Source organism: Copadichromis virginalis, linkage group LG3, assembly GCF_057382275.1.
Source record: "Copadichromis virginalis isolate Kocher_CV1m ecotype Utaka linkage group LG3, C_Virginalis_male_GT1.1, whole genome shotgun sequence".
Lineage (NCBI taxonomy): Eukaryota > Metazoa > Chordata > Actinopteri > Cichliformes > Cichlidae > Copadichromis > Copadichromis virginalis.
Window position 1 is genome coordinate 62,220,467 of NC_140620.1, and position 21,538 is coordinate 62,242,004.

At 42.6% G+C, this 21,538-nt stretch overlaps 1 protein-coding gene and 1 long non-coding RNA gene across 2 annotated transcripts in view; both read left to right on the plus strand.

The window, feature by feature from the left end:
- LOC146716503 (uncharacterized) overlaps positions 1–21,538 on the plus strand; it is a 62,352-nt gene that overhangs the window by 33,826 nt on the left and 6,988 nt on the right. The gene's annotated exons all lie outside the window — the stretch shown is intronic.
- LOC146716507 (protein NLRC3-like) lies at positions 1,219–6,696 on the plus strand. The gene is made up of 3 exons (XM_085452553.1): positions 1,219–1,442; positions 1,584–3,354; positions 6,501–6,696. The coding sequence occupies exons 1-3, from the start codon at positions 1,235–1,237 to the stop codon at positions 6,694–6,696; spliced, it is 2,175 nt and encodes a 724-aa protein (XP_085308679.1). The 5' UTR covers positions 1,219–1,234.

Sequence of the window (21,538 nt, forward strand, 5' to 3'; positions counted from 1 at the left end):
ACATAACCAGACAAGGGGAAGCAAAAGTAGACACACTAACATAGGACATGGCACTGTCAAAATAAAACAGGAAGTGAACACAGAGACACAATACTAACACAGTACAGAGGGAACACAGAAACCAAAACCTCAGAAGTAGAAAATCTTAATCAGAATGAAATTGTAACAAAAGACAATAACAATCAAAACAAAACTACTGAGTCCACAGACTCGGGACATACATCGGCTCAAACTGTGGTCATAAATATTTTGTACTTGTAAATCTGACTGTGTAGTTGTGAACTGAGTTTTGTAACATTGTGAAACAAAATATCTGGAAAGTTCATGTTTTTGCGTTCATTGATTTGTGTGTGTAAAAATGTAAAAATGTAATAAATGTAAGAAACATTAGAACTACTTTTGCTGACACAAAGTTTGGCGAGCACTGCAAGTTGTCCCTTTAAACCAGTCACTGATATAAAGAGAGCACCTTGTTCCAGGGCATCTGAGCATGGAGGGAAAGCTTTATGCAGGAGATGGTAAGAGCTGTTGGGACTAAAGAAACTGAGCAGAAAACTACAGACATCTGGAAACTGAGTTGTTAATTCTCAGTGGGATCAGCAGGACTAGCAAAGCTTCACCATGACAGTCATCTGATTGACTGAACCCATCCAAACATCACTTCATGGACCTTTAGCTTGTGTCTGTGTGTGGACAGACATAACATGAGCTAATTATACATTACTCCTCCACAGAGTGGACCAGCAGAGAGCAGAGGTTTCCACTGGTCAGTCTGCACAGCAGCATCAAACACACCTGGACTCTGTGGTTATGGTTTGTAGTACTACGTTTACATTTGTTCTTTTCAGTCACCTCTATGCTGCACTTTGTGGACTAGAGGATTGTCATTGTGTCCAACATAAATCAGAGTTTGGGCTCCATGATTTCAGTCAGATTGGGGTGACTGTAGCTCAGGAGGGGAGCAGGTCAGCTACTAGTCAGAAGGTTTGTGAATCAAACCCTGGCTGGCAAATGTACTGGGTAACGTACTAAACCCAAGCTGCCCTCTGATGCATCCATCAGAGTGTGAAAGAAAGTATTTAAGCATAGAACAATGTGCTTGGTTGAATGAGGCATGTTGTATAAAATGCTTTGTGTGCACAGAGTATCAAAGAGAGCTATATATGAACCAGTCCATTTACCACTGGGTAATTCATATAGTCTTCTTTTCCAGCGGCTGGAGGACAACATCACCATGTTTGTGAAGAACGAGCTGAAGAAGATCCAGAAGCTTCTGAGTCCAGATCACCCAGAAACTTTAAAGAGCCAGATGGAGGATGAGGAGATGTTTGAAGGAGAGGATGAAGATGAAAGAAAGAGCTGCAGAGAAGCATTTCTGAAGATCACACTCCACTTCTTGAGGAGACTTAAGCAGCATGAGATGGCTGACCATCTGCAGAGCAGTAAGAGAATTTCTCTAAAGACTGAATATTGATCTTTCCTAATAGCTCAAGAAATGGACCAATAGACATTCATCCTTTCAGGGTACTGAAAGGCTATGATATTTATTATATAATATTTTTTTCTGAATTTCTTACCTTCAGAAATATTTGCTCCACTCTGTAAACGTGAACTTAAAGCCCAACTGAAGAAGAAGTTCCAGTGTGTGTTTGAGGGCATCGCTAAAGCAGGAAGCCCAACCCTCCTGAATCAGATCTACACAGAGCTCTACATCACAGAGGGAGGGACTGCAGAGGTCAATGATGAACATGAGGTCAGACAGATTGAAACAGCATCCAGGAAACCAGACAGACCAGAAACAACAATCAGACAAGAAGACATCTTTAAAGCCTCACCAGGAAGAGACGAACCAATCAGAACAGTGCTGACAAAGGGAGTGGCTGGCATTGGGAAAACAGTCTTAACACAGAAATACAGCCTGGACTGGGCTGAAGACAAAGCCAACCAGGACATCCAGTTCATATTTCCATTCACTTTCAGAGAGCTGAATGTGCTGAAAGAGGAAAAGTTCAGCTTGGTGGAACTTGTTCATCACTTCTTTAATCAAACTAACGAATCAGGAATCTGCAGGCTTGAAGACTTCCAGGTTGTGTTCATACTTGATGGTCTGGATGAGTGTCGACTTCATTTGGACTTCAACAAAACTAAAATCCTGACTGAAACAAGAAAGTCCACCTCATTGGATGAGCTGCTGACAAACCTCATCAGAGGGAACCTGCTCCCTTCTGCTCGCCTTTGGATAACAACACGACCTGCAGCAGCCAATCAGATCCCTCCTCAGTGTGTCGACATGGTGACAGAGGTCAGAGGGTTCACTGACCCACAGAAGGGGGAGTACTTCAGGAAGAGATTCAGAGATAAGAAGCAGGCCAGCAGGATCATCTCCCACATCAAGAAAGCTCGAAGCCTCCACATCATGTGTCACATCCCAGTCTTCTGCTGGATCACTGCTACAGTTCTGGAGGATGTGCTGGAAACCAGAGAGGGAGGAGAGCTGCCCAAGACCCTGACTGAGATGTACATCCACTTCCTGGTGGTTCAGGCCAAAGTGAAGAGGATCAAATATGATGGAGGAGCTGAGACAGATCCACACTGGAGTCCAGAGAGCAGGAAGATGATTGAGTCACTGGGAAAACTGGCTTTTGATCAGCTGCAGAAAGGAAACCTGATCTTCTATGAACCAGACCTGACAGAGTGTGGCATCGATATCAGAGCAGCCTCAGTGTACTCAGGAGTGTTCACACAGATCTTTAAAGAGGAGAAACAACTGTACCAGAACAAGGTGTTCTGCTTTGTTCATCTCAGTGTTCAGGAGTTTCTGGCTGCTCTTCATGTCCACCTGACCTTCATCAACTCTGGACTCAATCTGCTGGAAGAACAACAAACAAGCTCTGAGACAGAGAAATACTTCTACCAGTGTGCTGTGGACAAGGCCTTACAGAGCCCCAATGGACACCTGGACTTGTTCCTTCGTTTTCTCTTGGGTCTGAAGACTAATCAAACTCGTTTGCAAGGCCTCATGACACAAACAGGAAGTAGCTCAAAGACCAATCAAGAAGCAGTTCAGTACATCAAGGAGAAGCTCAGTGAGAATCTGTCTGCAGAGAAAAGCATCAATCTGTTTCACTGTCTGAATGAACTGAATGATCGTTCTCTACTGGAGGAGATCCAACAGTCCCTGAGATCAGGACATCTCTCCACAGATAAACTGTCTCCTGCTCAGTGGTCAGCTCTGGTCTTCATCTTACTGTCATCAGAAAAAGATCTGGACGTGTTTGACCTGAATAAATACTCTGCTTCAGAGGAGGCTCTTCTGAGGCTGCTGCCAGTGGTCAAAGTCTCTAAAAAAGTTCTGTAAGTTATGAAGTTTTTATTATTTAATTTGGTTGGTATGTTATGAAAAACACACTGCCATGAACTTCTGTTTTGTTTTTGTCAAAATCACTGTAATATAATCACTGTACCTTTATATACATGCGACTTAATGCTGCTGCCCTCTTGTGGCTAAAGTGTAATTATGTTCTTGTTATTAGGGAGGATTTGAGAGTAAGGCTACGTTCACACTGCAGGCGAAAGCGCATCAAATCCGATTTTTTTGACCCTATGCGACCCATATCCGATCATGCTATGACAGTGTGAACGGCGTAAATCCGATATTTTCAAATCCGATCTGGGTCACTTTCGTATGTGGTACTGAATCCGATACATATCCGATGTTTTAGAAAGCGACTGCTGTTTGAATGGTCAAGTCGCATTAAATCCGTCTTTTACGTCACCAACACAAGACAGACGGCAATTATCAGCGCCCGATAAGACATCGCAAACGCTTCCTGGCCATCCCGTGTAGATGTCAGTGAAACTGTTGGGAAGACAGCGTTGGAGAAACGTGAACTTTTTATTTGTACTGTATAATCTGCAGATTCTGACAGAAATCTGCAGCTATCCTTTGAAGCACCGCTCCTCTAAAACAGCAATAAGGATCATTATTAGGTTATCTACATTATTATGTAAATAACAAAATAACTTAAAGCAAAAATTGGGAAACGTAAAGTCCGAAGTCTTTATATTAAGGGCCATCTGTCAAACAATATTGTTTGCTCTGGGTCTAAACAGAGCACGTTGTGTGTGAAGTCTTCTTTTGCGCATGCGGGCCGCTTTGAGCGTTCACACTAGAGCGCGTTTGCTGTCGCATTTTATTTGTAGTGTGAACGAGCAGATAAAAAAATCGGATTTGATCAAAAAATCGGAATTGAGCATTAAGACCTGCAGAGTGAACGTAGCCTAACATGCCAAGTGAGTCAGCACCTTCGCTTTAGCTTAAAAAATCCAAATTCTTACATCATCAGTTATAGTTGCATGTATTCATTATCATAATTTAACCTTTAATATTGATGTCTTAAATTTATTTTGATTAAACTAGCAATAATTTTATGGTTGTATTAAATAAATACATCACTAATGAATTATTTATTTCAGTGATTAATTAAAAATGTACATAATTAATTTAAAAAAAATATATTGATAATTAATTATCAGTTAATTTCATTTAAAATAATTCATTATGTATTTATGTACAATTCAAATTAGTTAATTACATATTTTGTTGGTTTGTTTTCTATTTTAATTATTTTACTGACACATTTAATGAATTATTTAATGATGTATTTATTTAATTCACGTTGCTACTCCTGGCCCTGCATCGTTGTTCATAAATACATTTTATTTGTCAGCTTCACCCATCAAAGTCAGGGGGCGGGGTTAATGCTGACCAAGTCAAAACCATTGCTTTGGTCTGGTGGGCGTTCTTTTAGTGGGCTTTTCTCAATACTAAGTAGGCCTACACACCAGGGTTTGGACATGTGTGGACCCAAACTATACTTTTACCCTTTTTTGTGTGTCACCAAATACACTTTAATATTTTCTAGACAAGAATGTAGTGGCGTAATCTTTAACCTCTTTTGGCTCCAAACAGAAGTGACAGACTTGAGCAGGGTTCATTTAAAGGCTGACAGAAGTGGAGTGGTGACGGGGAGATGTTTGACAGGACAGTGTTTCAGCCTCCACAGGTTCATGTTGTGCTCCATCAGTCAGTGAAGATGAAGTCAGTGCTGATGAGGCTGTAGAGTGTGTGAGGGATGTGAATGAGGATGATGAAGATCTGATGATAGCAGATAAAAACAGGCTGCAGAGACTTTGAGCCATACAGGGCACACAGTGTGTGTACAGAACAGCTGAAATCATTATGGAGGCCTCACTGGAATATGGAAGCATCACAGTACAGCTTCAGTGAAGCATTAAAGTCTCTGATATGAGATGAGAAATGAAGCAGCCAGAGCTTTTTCATGAGTGGAAACCCACTGTGACTGTGAGCTGCTGCTACAGCCTCCAGATTAGCCAGCAGCTCATCCTGCTCAACATTTCCTCACCAACTTTAATGGAAGTGTGATGTTTCCCTCTCCTCTTCTTCTCCTCTTCCTCTTTCATTTGTAAAGCCACTTCTGCTGCTTTCATTCATTTGGAAGTCCTGTAGCTGAGTTTGGGAGAGACTAACAGCCTCGGCAGCAGAGGGGAGAAAGGCTGTAACACCACCACTTTACTCTGTTCTACCTGTCACATCATTTTATCAGGAAACAAATATGCTCATGTTTTTACTATGTTTGTCTTGAAGATGTAAGAAGATCACATGGTGCTTTTTATTATTGTGTTGGTTTGTTTCCTGTCTCTTGGATGGAGCCCAGCTGTGCGTGGCCCCTGGGCCTGTGGTCAGAGTGTGTGCTGGATAATCCGGCCCAGGATGAGGCCAAACTGACATGGGATGAAATGTCTGTCACATAATTGAGCTTAGTGTAGTTTCATTTCTGCACAATTTAAAAACAACCAAAACTTTGTTCTGTCTTTTCTATGTTATACTGTAGACTTTCTTTGATACTGTGTCCAAAAGGAGCAGCTTTTACTTTGAAGGGGAGGCGTCTCTGTTTCCTCTTCAGGTTGGATGATGGAAGCAAATGAGTGTGTGATGTTCTTTCAGTGTTGCACTTTGTAGACGCTCCCTGAGCACTGGTCTCACAGCCAGCTGCACATAGAGACCAGTGTTGTTAGTCCAGGTCAGAAGATGACTTGTTGGAATGAAAATGAGCTTGTAGTTTGTCTGCTTTAATAATGTGACTGGAAAAAGGTGTTGGACTTCAAATATGTCCATTTCTTTCACACTTCACCTTTAAAAGTGAAGCCTTGTGGTTCCTGGAAGGAAAAACACGACTTTTTCAAGTCTTTGTCCTGTTTTCATGAGAAATGTACGACTTTAATGTGAAACATTCAGAGTTTTTTCTCTTGTTGTGTTTGTTTGAAGCTGCTTCCTGTTGGCTTCAGCTGTTTGGAGTTTCCATTTTCTAAACTTCTACATTCTGAACCTTCTTCAGCTCTGAACAGATGATGAAACACTGAATGATTTCAAGCTCACACTTTGTCTAATAAACTTACATCTTTCATTCTTTATACAGATTGTGGGACTGTGGTTTGTCAGAGATCAGCTGTGATTATCTGGCAGCAGCACTGAAGTCCAACCCCTCCCATCTGAGACAGCTGGACCTGACCAGGAACTACAACCTGCAGGATTCAGGAGTGAAGCATCTGTGTGGTTTCCTGGAGAGTCCAGGATGTGGACTTGAAACTCTGAGGTCAGTCAGCATGTTTTAGTTGTGCTGAGATGAATATGATGTGAAAGTTGTGCTGACACTAAACTGCAGACATCAGGCTGATATTATACTGATCCACACTGAGGATCTTCATGGTAAAGTCTGTTTTCTTCTTCTCTGGTTTAGTCCATTGACTGCAGCAGAACAATGTTCACTTTTCAAACCTTCAAAAAGAAGAAGAAAAATCTTCCACTGGATAATTCACTGTGAAACTCTCCAACTCTTCATTCCACCTTAAAGTCTGTCTGACACTGAAATCCAAAGCAAAATGTGTGTTTGCTTTACAGACAGCAGTCCAACACAAACATACACACATCATCCAAAACACAGTCCAACATCCAAATCTCCTCCACTGCCAGCATGAATGATGGGAAAGAGAAGGAGGAACACTCTGACATTCAGGGTTAGAATGAGTTTCATGAAGCAGACTGTGAAGATCAAAGCTGCAGCCTGTGCCCTAGCTGTCATAGGGCAAGAGGCGTGGTCCACCTGCACAGGTGAGCAGTCCATCACAGGGCAAACAGAGAGACACAGAGAAGCACTCTCTCACATCCACACCTACAGCCAATTTAGAAGCACCAATGAACCTAAGCAGCATTTCATTGGACTGTGGGAGAACATCCAACCTCCACAGAAAGGCCAACAAGCTTCAACCTACAACCTTCTTGCTTTAAGGCACTAGTGCGAACCACTTTTCCCCATTTCAGCCCAAATCCTGCATCTTCCTGTTTCTGACTCCAGGCCAGCTCCACTAACACTTTCTCATCAGACACTGCCACCTAGTGGAGGAAGTCTTAGTCCCATTTGAAGCTTCAGATTACAGTTAGTTCCTTTACAAAGAGGTGGAGGTGGTGGGGCCACAGCAGCATCATCACTGAGTGCCATAGGACACTTAACCTTTGTTTCCATATGCTGGGAACTTCCTGTTGTTCCAAGGAGGACTGGAAAATGTGTGAAAATCTCCCAGTCAGTTCCTCACAGCACACTTCAATCATTTCCCTCCCACAGCATCAGGACCAGGGCTTTTTCTCTCTTTGGTCCCACTAAGAGATTTCCACACAAACACCTCATCAGTGGGACTCTCAGAGCTACCAGCCCTTTGCTACAATCACAAAGCTCTTCATTGAAATCAATGATATCAAAGCTGGAATCAAATGAGTCCAAGTCTTCTGCTGATTCAGCATCACATTCATCTTTGCTCCTTGTTCTGCATCCCCACCATGGACTTCATTCCTTTCCAAGCCAGCCTTGAGTGTCCTTTATTCAGCTCATCCTCTGCTTTACTTTTACACCTGATTTTAGCTGCTTTATCTCTCTTTCAACAAGTTTCTGTGCCTCAATCTTTTTCTTCTCTCCCTCACAACAAGACAGCTTCTTCTGCCTGAGAACATGTTGGAGTGATTTACTAATCCAGGGCTGCTTATTGGGGAAAATGCTTCCTGTTTCCAAAGTAATCCCCATTTTTCCCAGAAAGAAATGTAAGTAGAAATCGATGATCTAAGTGAGAACATGAGCCTTTAACAATAGCAGCAAAATATCTCTCCAATCTCAATACTCCCTCTCTCGACCTCTGGAACACCAGAGGTCACAATACATTGTGTTGGGTCACTCCTCGGCCCACTCAGCTGCTTCCATGTCCATCCATGGCATCATGGACATCGGGGTCACCACTCCCGCTCTGACCCTCTCTAGCCGTCCTCTGGCTCAGCAAATCAGACAACCTCATGTCATCTAAGTGGTCCAGTAATAAACACCAGCTCCCCCTCGAGAACACTCCATGCGTAAGATTAGGTTTTTTCTGCGTCCCTCTCTTGTGGTCCATCATGCCTCGGGCCTCCAGGATCCTCACCCCCCTGTGGTCGCCGAGATCTTGTGTAAAGCAAACCAAACACCTTTTCCTGCACCTCCCTAACTTATCATCTTTGGGACTCTTTAATCAAAAGCCTGATCCTAATTATCTTCTTGACTTATTGACTTGTATTTATATATATTCTTCAACGTTACTCATCATTTTAAAACTCTTAAAACGCTGCTTTCACGTCCCTGCATGCGTTTCCTGTCGCTTGCCTTATCTAATCATCAACATCCTGTACACAGAAGTCTCGCTGCTGCAAGGCCTCCACTCTGACCTAGAATCTCCTTTCACAAGAAAATCATTATAAGCGCCTATTCTACTAAAAGATCCAAAAAAAACAACCACTTTAATCAATTAAGTTTAAACATATAAGCAATTACTCCTGCATACATTTTATCACAGCTAAACGCTGCCTTGAAACAACTCCTGTGTGTTAACACTAACTTCATTTTAAAACTCACATTTCCTATGTTATAGCCTGTTTTTGGTACAGCCTTTTTATTTCATCTTGCTCCTTTGATGTAACAATACCTTCTCATTCTAGTTTATCAGACTTAACCAAAATATATGCTTTCCTTCCTTTGGTCCTTCTCTAAAGCAAGAAACTCCTATTCAGTTCCTCTTTTCTGTCACTTGTTACAGGGCCAGCTCAAGTTCAGTTAAACGCTAAATTAATTTGAGGCCTTTTGCCTGGAATCAATACTGTCATGTGTGTTCATGGACTCTATATGTCTGTAAGCGTGTGCAATCCTTCAATAACTCATATCATCCTCACAGTAGATTGGCTAATCATAGCGCTAGCCAAAGGCTCGTGACCCACAAGAGACGAATTGAGCCACAACTCCCTTAAAGGCACAAAATGCAATATGTATAAAAAGTCATTTCTACGTATAAGCTCTCCCCTTTATCCTAAAAATAAATCTATGTAATATCTGTATGTGTGTCTTCTATTCATTAATGTAATTGTCAGTTATTTTCTCTCTTTATTTTACCTTCTTTTTGTTTACCTCTTTGTTTGTGACGTGGACATCCCTAAACCATCCTGAGTTCCGGCTTCAATTTCAACCCAATTGTACCCTCTATTCTCGCAGTCGAACTCGTCTGGGCTTCACCTTCCCACTGGCCCCTGTGCCCTTCTCTTAGTGTCCTTTGTTGTCTTGTGATCCCCAGCAAACACAGTCTGTTTCTTCTCTGTTTCTTCTCCGTTGCTCTTTTCAGTATTTTCCTTTTAGATTAAATCCCAGCCTGGCGAAATATCCCATTCAGTGTCTTTAAACAGTGATGTCACACTGTTCTTACCAGCCTGCAGTTCACCGTGCATTTTCCATCACGTGCTTTTCTTCCATGTTGCTGCTGGTATCGTCAGTGTAGTTTCAGTTGCACTGTCTTTTGCCTGCTGTTAATTCTTGAAGTCCACGATGTTCTGTCGGTCTTCATCAGGAGATTAACTGTCCTATGAGCTTCTTCTCAGGATCGGGACAAGTGGGAGGTCAAGCTGTAAAATTTTAAGCCAAAATCTGGCCTGTTTTCTTCCCAATTCTGTTAATCAATGGTTTTGTACTCAAGATTCTAGGTTGAAAGAAGTCCACCTGTATTGACACACTAAAGCATACAATTAATATCCTTTTCATTTCTTTTCTTAAAACCTCCATTTGCTTCATCTGCCTGGAGTTTAACTCGTATGTTTCTCTCTCTGTGTGCTCACTTGTCACAGTCAGTTCCTTTTATGGGCATGCAAAGTTCCTGTCACACACACCATTTCCTGTCAACCTTGCAGCTGCTCAGAACCATATTTTCTGTTTCTATCTCTCCTGTTTTGTTTTTTTTACAGGCTAATAAAACTCTTGTTTTACTAAGTCTTGATCTAAAACAATTCACCCTTATTTCACGCACACACTTCTAAATATACTAAATTCTTTGCGTTTGTCAGATCGTCTCACACACACACCGCCTTTTCTCTCACACTTCCACTTCTGCACTCACTCTACTATCAACTTTCATAGTGTTATTATTATTTATTATTTTGTACAAATCACACCCAATCACTCAAAACCTGCTACTCACAGCATTCACACACTTAAACTGTGACAAGAGTTGAGGAATATACTCACAACACGCTTTCCTAAGAGTATTTCAGACATGCCTTTCATAATCAGAAAGAGCAAGTCAAAGAAAACAATTGAAACCTCTATTAATTCTCACAGCACACACATAGAATAGAAAAAATAAAACACACCAGCATTTATTGCTGATGAGAGGTTACTCCTAAAAGTAATATGTTAGTCTTAAATATATACAGTGCACTCACTATATTTATATATCAAAACTCAGTCAATTACTATACATCCACTACGGCAACTCAAAACTTTATTTATAGCCCTCTAATGAACATAAATGGCGTCTTAAACACACACTCAACAATGTTTGCAGCAGTATTTGTAAAACCAACTGTGGTTTAAACAGTTCACTGCTGACTAATTTGCATTTTCACACTCACACACACACAGTCTAAAAATAGCTCCAGCACTGCCTCAGACTCCTTTCACACAGAGATCTCTTATTTTATATTACAAAGACGTCTTATATTTACAACCACTGTCACATCTGTCAGCTTTAGCGCCTAAACAATTTCGACAAATTTAAGTTAACGGTCCAACCGATAAAGTCCAACTTTTTTGTGATCAATTAACCAGTATCTGTCCAACAGTTTCTGGCCTCATCTCTAAAATCCCTAACTCAATTTAAAAGCGTCAACCAACCCAAACTTTGCCTGAAGCTCTATTTTTGGCATTTCACAGCCAAGGCTTACCCCGAAGTTTTAAGTTAAAGTTACACGCCCGAAGTCCAACTTCTGCTGGCCAAAAAAGCGCAGACTACCGTTCCAAACGGTAAGGAGACTCTAACTCCTAGTTATTCTGGAGTGCCCCAAGCTCCACAGTGACCAACTGACTATCCCTCTTCGAGGACAATGCCTAAGCGTCCTTGGCATTGGCAAGCGTTACCTCTGAGCACTGCGCTTCCTATCAGTCCAACTGACGTTCTTGAATAATTTATAATACTTTGGAACAACAGTAAAACAGCCAAAAAAGTGTAAGACTGAAGCAGGTCCAACCTTATAACCAATACGGGCTCCACCCCAAACAATAACCAAATTCCCTAATATACTAAAATCACTCAGCAGTCCAACTGCTTTCCACGGTCCAACCGTATTAAATCCTTTAGCGGTCCAACCGTATTAAATCCTTTAGCGGTCCAACCGCATTCAATCATTTTTAGCAGTCCAACTGCATTAAATCCTCAGTACTGTCATGAGATTCTCATCAAAATCAAAGCAGACATTCCCCAGTAATTTCAGTGAGTAGACTTTAATTTGTAATGTCCAATTTGGCACACTTTGGAAATAATTCAACAGGTAGTGCCTTACCTTTGGATAAGCGGCTTAGAACAACAATGAGAAAAAGAGAGCTGATTATTAGCTCATCAAAACACAAAACAAAATCACAATGAATTATCGGTTAATTTCATTTAAAATAATTCATTAAGTATTTATGTACAATTCAAATTAGTTAATTACATATTTTGTTGGTTTGTTTTCTATTTTAATTATTTTACTGACACATTTAATGAATTATTTAATGATGTATTTATTTAATTCACGTTGCTACTCCTGGCCCTGCATCGCTGTTCATAAATACATTTTATTTGTCAGCTTCACCCATCAAAGTCAGGGGGCGGGGTTAATGCTGATCAAGTCAACACCATTGCTTTGGTCTGGTGGGCGTTCTTTTAGTGGGCTTTTCTCAATACTAAGTAGGCCTACACACCAGGGTTTGGACATGTGTGGACCCAAACTATACTTTTACCCTTTTTTGTGTGTCACCAAATACACTTTAATATTTTCTAGACAAGAATGTAGTGGCGTAATCTTTAACCTCTTTTGGCTCCAAACAGAAGTGACAGACTTGAGCAGGGTTCATTTAAAGGCTGATAGAAGTGGAGTGGTGACGGGGAGATGTTTGACAGGACAGTGTTTCAGCCTCCACAGGTTCATGTTGTGCTCCATCAGTCAGTGAAGATGAAGTCAGTGCTGATGAGGCTGTAGAGTGTGTGAGGGATGTGAATGAGGATGATGAAGATCTGATGATAGCAGATAAAAACAGGCTGCAGAGACTTTGAGCCATACAGGGCACACAGTGTGTGTACAGAACAGCTGAAATCATTATGGAGGCCTCACTGGAATATGGAAGCATCACAGTACAGCTTCAGTGAAGCATTAAAGTCTCTGATATGAGATGAGAAATGAAGCAGCCAGAGCTTTTTCATGAGTGGAAACCCACTGTGACTGTGAGCTGCTGCTACAGCCTCCAGATTATCCAGCAGCTCATCCTGCTCAACATGGACCTGTGGTCAGAGTGTGTGCTGGATAATCCGGCCCAGGATGAGGCCAAACTGACATGGGATGAAATGTCTGTCACATAATTGAGCTTAGTGTAGTTTCATTTCTGCACAATTTAAAAACAACCAAAACTTTGTTCTGTCTTTTCTATGTTATACTGTAGACTTTCTTTGATACTGTGTCCAAAAGGAGCAGCTTTTACTTTGAAGGGGAGGCGTCTCTGTTTCCTCTTCAGGTTGGATGATGGAAGCAAATTAGTAGCTGTGTCCCAAAACGTCGGCTGCATCCTCCAGAGGCTGCATTTGAAGGCCGATTACATCACAGCCAGGCGATGAAGGCTGTCCGTATTTGTCGACTCCTTCAAATGTGCCCGACAAATGCGTCCTTCATTTCCCCGAATTTGAAGGATTCGTCGGGTGTGTCCTTCGTGGCCCACCATATCCCAGAATTCATAGCGCGGCCCAGCCAAATTTCAGCTGCCAACAATGGCGGCAGCTACTAAGTTTTCAAATTACTCTTATTAATCTTTCTGGGTCACAAAATAAACTTTTAACATATTTTCAGGCGAGAAAGTAGCTGTGTAAACTTCAAATATCTGCTTGGTTTATCAAGACATCACATATTTGCAAAAGTGTGCCGACGTTTTCGGAGACGTCTGTTACCCACCCGCTCGCTAGCAAGCCGGGGGGTTCAATGGTCACTCCAGCCGGCGAGAGCAGCGGACGCCCGGCTTCATCGTTTTCAGACCCCGCTCTTTCGCTACTCAGGTGAAACATGATATATAAGTCACTCGGATAACTTAAAAATGTAATTGTTTGCCTTTTTTCTGTGTTTTATTTGTTCCGGAGTAAATCGGTTTGGCTGAGATCAAAGTTCCTCCGGGATTTTCACACAGCTGAATAAACGTTAAACAGGAAACTGATTAAACAGAAGTGTGAGACGGTCGAGAATTTACGCCAGTGTCCTGTTATATTTTAGATAGCAAGGAGCAGACGGCCGAGTTTATTAAACTCCACCGAGACAGCGGTGACGCAAATCTGAAGGCTAGACCGTCCCATTTCACAGCCTCGCACTTCCAGCCTTTTCAGTCTTTGAAGGACCCGGCCCACGTAGACCGCGAATACCGGGTCCTCCGAAGGATGCAGCCGACGTTTTGGGACAAAGCTAGTGTGTGATGTTCTTTCAGTGTTGCACTTTGTAGACGCTCCCTGAGCACTGGTCTCACAGCCAGCTGCACATAGAGACCAGTGTTGTTAGTCCAGGTCAGAAGATGACTTGTTGGAATGAAAATGAGCTTGTAGTTTGTCTGCTTTAATAATGTGACTGGAAAAAGGTGTTGGACTTCAAATATGTCCATTTCTTTCACACTTCACCTTTAAAAGTGAAGCCTTGTGGTTCCTGGAAGGAAAAACACGACTTTTTCAAGTCTTTGTCCTGTTTTTATGATAAATGTACGACTTTAATGTGAAACATTCAGAGTTTTTTCTCTTGTTGTGTTTGTTTGAAGCTGCTTCCTGTTGGCTTCAGCTGTTTGGAGTTTCCATTTTCTAAACTTCTACATTCTGAACCTTCTTCAGCTCTGAACAGATGATGAAACACTGAATGAGTTCAAGCTCACACTTTGTCTAATAAACTTACATCTTTCATTCTTTATACAGATTGAGTGACTGTGGTTTGTCAGAGATCAGCTGTGATTATCTGGCAGCAGCACTGAAGTCCAACCCCTCCCATCTGAGACAGCTGAACCTGAGTAACAACTACAAGCTGCAGGATTCAGGAGTGAAGCATCTGTGTCGTTTCCTGGAGAGTCCAGGATGTGGACTTGAAACTCTGAGGTCAGTCAGCATGTTTTAGTTGTGCTGAGATGAATATGATGTGAAAGTTGTGCTGACACTAAACTGCAGACATCAGGCTGATATTATACTGATCCACACTGAGGATCTTCATGGTAAAGTCTGTTTTCTTCTTCTCTGGTTTAGTCCATTGACTGCAGCAGAACAATGTTCACATTTCAAACAGTGAGACTCAACGTATGGCCCGCGGCCCACACGCGGCCTGCCCACCTTTCCTGATTCAGAGAGAGGGGACCCTGATTAACTGTGTAGTGTTCTTCCTCACAGTTCTAAGTATCAGACACAACAATGAATAATCCACAGCTGACTGTCTTTAGCAGGTCAAAGGTCACGGCACACAGCAGACAGTGGGAAATATTATAACTCTGATCATTTATCAGCACATATCCATATGTATAAAAACAAAGCTGACACTGTGAGACTTGATCAGAGGTGTGATCATCACAGCAGAGGCCTTTGTGTCAAAGTCACTGAGGATCAAACAGAAACACATGAAGCAGATTTTCCTGTTCTGGCTTTTTATAGCAGATAACCTTCAAAATATTCTGCAGTCCATCAAAAACTGAAGCAAACCATGAATCAACATGTGAACATGAGCTGATGCTGCTGAAGGGAAGCAAAGTTACAGAGGTTTGATTACAGACACAGCTGAGAGTTTGTAATCTGTCATCATTTTAAAAGGTTTACATTTCTTCAGTATATCCACATTTGCAGCTGGTACCTCAACCTCCACTTGTCCAACACAACTGCTGTCCACTGCCTCCATGACATTGTGATTTTGCTGTTGGTCTTCTGTCAGATCTTCATCAATCACTTCTGCACGGGGCACACCTTCAGACTCTGCAGCTGCATAACGAAAGCCTGTAAGATAAAATTAGACATAAGGTAAATGTACACCAATATTCCAATGACAGGTGTGTGATTCATCTGGAAGTTATGTGCGGATTAGTGTACAGTGATAGCAATTTAGTATGTTTTTAGAGGGGGGGGGGGGTTGTTTACCTCCGATGGGTGCTCTTTTTCGCTTCCGTTGCGTACGCCTTGAGTGCCGGTCCGAGTCTGATACAGGTATGTCGTCATGCCCCATGTGCAGTGTTGGTGCCCAGTCTGGATTTGTTACATCCATTTCATATGCTGGTTTGCCTGCAATAATGCCAAATCATAAGCTACTCAGTCGACATGATGTGGTTCTGCAGCATCACACATTAGCATGTTTTATCTCATTATCTATGACCTCAGCACGTTGAAAATAACACTAAAAGCCTTTCAAGAGTGATATGAATTAATTTAGAACTCACCGGAAAGAAAATGCCGTGAGCAAACCAACAAAAAGCTGGGGATTGCAGAGAACTCGATATCCGCTCGTCTCACCGCTGCAATCCAAGCCTGACGTCTTTGTTTAGTAATATCGGATACATGGGATCCCTCACGTTGCCTCCAGGACGGAAAACGATGAAAAGAGAGCCCGTTATCCAGCTTCTTGCCTTCACGATCGTGTGATCTAACGTTGCAACCGACAACACAACACGTACGATCCATAGCTGAAATGGTATCCTTTGGCTGGCCTACTGTCATGGCGGAAGGGGGCATGGCCCATCTCCCGTGACATCACGCTCCAAAGCCCTATAGGTGGGAAAATGTACCATGTCGACCAATCAAAAATGATATGGAAACATGACATTTGGTTGTTTAGCAAAAGGGGGAAGTTTTAGGAGTGACCGGCAAGAGAGAGCGAGTGAGCGAAAGAGAGAGAGAGTTTTGATACGTGAGAGATTTGTGACGTTTACCGTGTTTGGTCTCAAGTTAGTTTGTTGTCTTGTGTATTTAGTGTGTAGCTGTTGTTTTGTTTTGTGTGTCAGTTCTACTAGTGATCGTCACAGTTGCTGCCTTAAAGCCAACAAAGGCAGATTGCAGTGTAAACGCTGAGTGACACACCTGCTGTCAGACCTGCAGGTTTATCCCTGTGCTGTTCTCATATGTGTTAGAGTGACACAAACTATTGTTTGACACCTGATTGTTCTGTAAATAGTTTGAAATGATTATATGAAAAACGTCTGAGCCTTGGCTGCATTTTTTGGTAAATAGTACCATATAACTTTGTTGTTTGCAAAACGTGTGCGTATTTTTAAAAGTGTACAATCTCTATTTGCATTTCAAGTTATGAAGATGATTCGTTAAACATGTGTGTGGTTTTTACAGTCAAAATATCACTTTCTACTTGTATTTTAAATTTTGTCTGAATTTAGATAAATTGTGCTGATACAGTTGGTCAAAATGAGAAAATAACAGATTGGCAAGATAAACTGTTTTTAAAGGTAAAATATAGAGGCCACATCAAAAGTAGTCAAGAAGGGTTAAAGGCTAAAAGCAAAGTTGTCACCAAGTACTGTTTATATTTGTGTGTATTGCTGCAGCTTTTTTGAGTATTAATTTGGTGCCTTTGTGTGAAATAATGGTATTGTGAGTGATCCATATAGTCACAAAGAATAGCCACTTGTTTCTGTGCTACCAAAGTTCCCCGGCTTTCATTCAAAATGTGTTTATCGTCAGCACCTGCACATTAAACTACTTAAACATTATAAATGTCTTCAAGCTCACACTGAGGCCTGTGGGGTACTATCAGCCACTGAGACAGTACACACATTTATATGTGTTTGTATATGAATATTTCATACTTTAAGACTGCCTGTTTATTTAAGGGAGATGAACAAAATACATTGGAATTGTACAAAATAATATCATGGATGATAAATTAAATAGATTTTAAGTAGATGCTTGTGCATTCTTAAAGTCTTATATGTTGAACTGAACTATGTGATCTGTTCAAAGCCTTAATCTTAATTTGAAGTGAAATGTGCATTTTGAGTTTATACACTATGTATATAAGGCGACCGTTTCCTTTTGCAGTATTTTTGTGTGGTGTACTTTTCTATGTCTTAACAAAAGGGGAACAAAGGTGTTTAAGTTCACCTAGGATGATGTGTTTTAATTTTCACATGGTCTTGCTTGAATTTGACCCTGACAAAGGCGTATGAACTCTGTCAGCTGTTTGGAGTTTCCATTTTCTAAACTTCTACATTCTGAACCTTCTTCAGCTCTGAACAGATGATGAAACACTGAATGATTTCAAGCTCACACTTTGTCTAATAAACTTACATCTTTCATTCTTTATACAGATTGAGGGGCTGTGGTTTGTCAGAGATCAGCTGTGATTATCTGGCAGCAGCACTGAAGTCCAACCCCTCCCATCTGAGACAGCTGGACCTGAGTGACAACTACAAGCTGCAGGATTCAGGAGTGAAGCATCTGTGTGGTTTCCTGGAGAGTCCAGGATGTGGACTTGAAACTCTGAGGTCAGTCAGCATGTTTTAGTTGTGCTGAGATGAATATGATGTGAAAGTTGTGCTGACACTAAACTGCAGACATCAGGCTGATATTATACTGATCCACACTGAGGATCTTCATGGTAAAGTCTGTTTTCTTCTTCTCTGGTTTAGTCCATTGACTGCAGCAGAACAATGTTCACATTTCAAACAGTGAGACTCAACGTATGGCCCGCGGCCCACACGCGGCCTGCCCACCTTTCCTGATTCAGAGAGAGGGGACCCTGATTAACTGTGTAGTGTTCTTCCTCACAGTTCTAAGTATCAGACACAACAATGAATAATCCACAGCTGACTGTCTTTAGCAGGTCAAAGGTCACGGCACACAGCAGACAGTGGGAAATATTATAACTCTGATCATTTATCAGCACATATCCATATGTATAAAAACAAAGCTGACACTGTGAGACTTGATCAGAGGTGTGATCATCACAGCAGAGGCCTTTGTGTCAAAGTCACTGAGGATCAAACAGAAACACATGAAGCAGATTTTCCTGTTCTGGCTTTTTATAGCAGATAACCTTCAAAATATTCTGCAGTCCATCAAAAACTGAAGCAAACCATGAATCAACATGTGAACATGAGCTGATGCTGCTGAAGTGAAGCAAAGTTACAGAGGTTTGATTACAGACACAGCTGAGAGTTTGTAATCTGTCATCATTTTAAAAGGTTTACATTTCTTCAGTATATCCACATTTGCAGCTGCTACCTCAACCTCCACTTGTCCAACACAACTGCTGTCCACTGCCTCCATGACATTGTGATTTTGCTGTTGGTCTTCTGTCAGATCTTCATCAATCACTTCTGCACGGGGCACACCTTCAGACTCTGCAGCTGCATAACGAAAGCCTGTAAGATAAAATTAGACATAAGGTAAATGTACACCAATATTCCAATGACAGGTGTGTGATTCATCTGGAAGTTATGTGCGGATTAGTGTACAGTGATAGCAATTTAGTATGTTTTTAGAGGGGGGGGGGGGGTTGTTTACCTCCGATGGGTGCTCTTTTTCGCTTCCGTTGCGTACGCCTTGAGTGCCGGTCCGAGTCTGATACAGGTATGTCGTCATGCCCCATGTGCAGTGTTGGTGCCCAGTCTGGATTTGTTACATCCATTTCATATGCTGGTTTGCCTGCAATAATGCCAAATCATAAGCTACTCAGTCGACATGATGTGGTTCTGCAGCATCACACATTAGCATGTTTTATCTCATTATCTATGACCTCAGCACGTTGAAAATAACACTAAAAGCCTTTCAAGAGTGATATGAATTAATTTAGAACTCACCGGAAAGAAAATGCCGTGAGCAAACCAACAAAAAGCTGGGGATTGCAGAGAACTCGATATCCGCTCGTCTCACCGCTGCAATCCAAGCCTGACGTCTTTGTTTAGTAATATCGGATACATGGGATCCCTCACGTTGCCTCCAGGATGGAAAACGATGAAAAGAGAGCCCGTTATCCAGCTTCTTGCCTTCACGATCGTGTGATCTAACGTTGCAACCGACAACACAACACGTACGATCCATAGCTGAAATGGTATCCTTTTTTTTTTTTTTTTTTTTTTGGCCTCTCCCGTTTGGCTCTTTTGCCCTCAGAATTGTTGTCTAAAGGCAAAGAAAGATGCCCAACAGATTTACTTTACCAAACTGACCATCCCAGCCTTGCCGTAATGGTCCATTTGATTCACCTTTTATTGTTTATTTTATTTTCACTTACTGAATACGGGACAGACTTGACTGGGGGAAAGAAGGGGAGAAAGAAAGAGGGAAAGAGAAACAGCTGAGAAGAGGGACGGGGGAGAAGGGCAAAAGACAAAAACCAACAGAACGGGCAGAGAAAAAAAAAAGCATATATCGATCACCTGGATCACCTGCTGAGAAAGAAAAAAGAAAACAAGCAGAAGAGAACAAGAGTAATAGAATAAACAACATCACAATGATATATGGGAATATGACAGTAAATACTAAATGTTAAACATTATTGTGCAGCACATAAGATCAACAGAACACAGTGTGCTTTGAGGTAGGAGCCAAAAAGGGTGTAGTTTGTGGGTGTGATCACCCGTGTGTACACCTGTGAGCATGGACGCGCTTGTTTTTTGTTTTTTTAAAAGGTTCCTTCATGTAATAATCTGCTAGAGGGTGTGGGGGGGCCACAGCCCCGTCCTCCAGGGCGTGAAGCAGGTGTGGAGGAGATCAAAACTCCAGACATCCAGAGGCCCCCAGAACACAAGAGACCAAGGAAGACCAACAGAGGGGCAGCTGCGCCACTGTCCCGGAAAGAGCTGAGGAGAGTCCCAGATGAGGGCTCACTCAGCAGCCGCGGAGCAGAAGCCAGGGGGGGTTGCAGTGACGCGCCCGTGAGCTCCGCCGGCAGCCAGCTGCGCCTGAGTGACCGAGCCCCAGGCCGAGAGGCCGGGGGCACCCCACCTCCGAAGTGGCCCGAGCGAGCCCCAGGCTCCAGGCCCCGATAAGCGGCCGCCAAGGAGTGAGCCGGTGTGTACCTGGACGCCCATCCCCGGACACAAAGAACCACCAACGCACCGATGTCTGAGGGGGTCCGCCACTGGCAGGGGAAGTGGTGGTAGGGGGAGATAGGCCTCCAAACCTTGGAGGGCCTGAGATGTCCCCAGAGAGGTGGCGTCTGATACCCAACCTGACATATAGACACAGACATACAGGCACACACAAATACAAACATCCATTCCCACCCTCATGCTCTCATATGCACTTACTCCACACTCAACCAACGTGGAGACAGACATAAAGAGACGTTGTACACACGATCACACTCCCCAAGCGTACTCTACAAACCGGGTCTAGGTGCCCCCGCCCCTGGAGGGGGGAACTGCACCCAGACCCAGGTGGTGTTTCCCTTTTCCCTGCGGTGGGGGGAGGCAGACCGCCCCGACTCCGCAGCAGCAGGAAGGCTCCACACTCCAGACCGCAGTCGGACGGCCAACTCCTCCTCCTAGTCCTAGCCCCCCGCTCCAGCAGGTCGCAGAGAACGGGGGTGAGAGAAGACTCCGAACCTCCCTCCACCCACTCATTGTAATGTTGATGCATGTGTGTTCTAAGGTGCATTTAAAACCCAGGAGGGCATGGAGCTACCTGCCAGAGAGCAGCAGGTAAGCGCATAGTCCCTCCTGCTAGCCCTCAATGTCTACGTGTATTTAAAATTGAGAGGTGGGCAACGACGCCAGGGGTGGGGTGTACACCCTGATGGTACTTTGGACTCCGTGTATGGTGCCCACCCCCAAGATCCTATATGTATGTGTAATGAGAGTGTGAGTAATGTGAATGTCTAAGTTGTGGGATAAAATTGAGGCAGAGGCAGCCAGAAGGGGACAGAGGG

Bases quoted from the DNA above. Each gene is read 5' to 3' on its own strand.
- LOC146716507 (XM_085452553.1), top strand. From the start codon at position 1,235: ATGTTTGTGAAGAACGAGCTGAAGAAGATCCAGAAGCTTCTGAGTCCA. The intron at 1,443-1,583 runs GTAAGAGAATTT...TCTTACCTTCAG, and splicing joins GGCTGACCATCTGCAGAGCA to AAATATTTGCTCCACTCTGT. The intron at 3,355-6,500 runs GTAAGTTATGAA...TTCTTTATACAG, and splicing joins AAAGTCTCTAAAAAAGTTCT to ATTGTGGGACTGTGGTTTGT.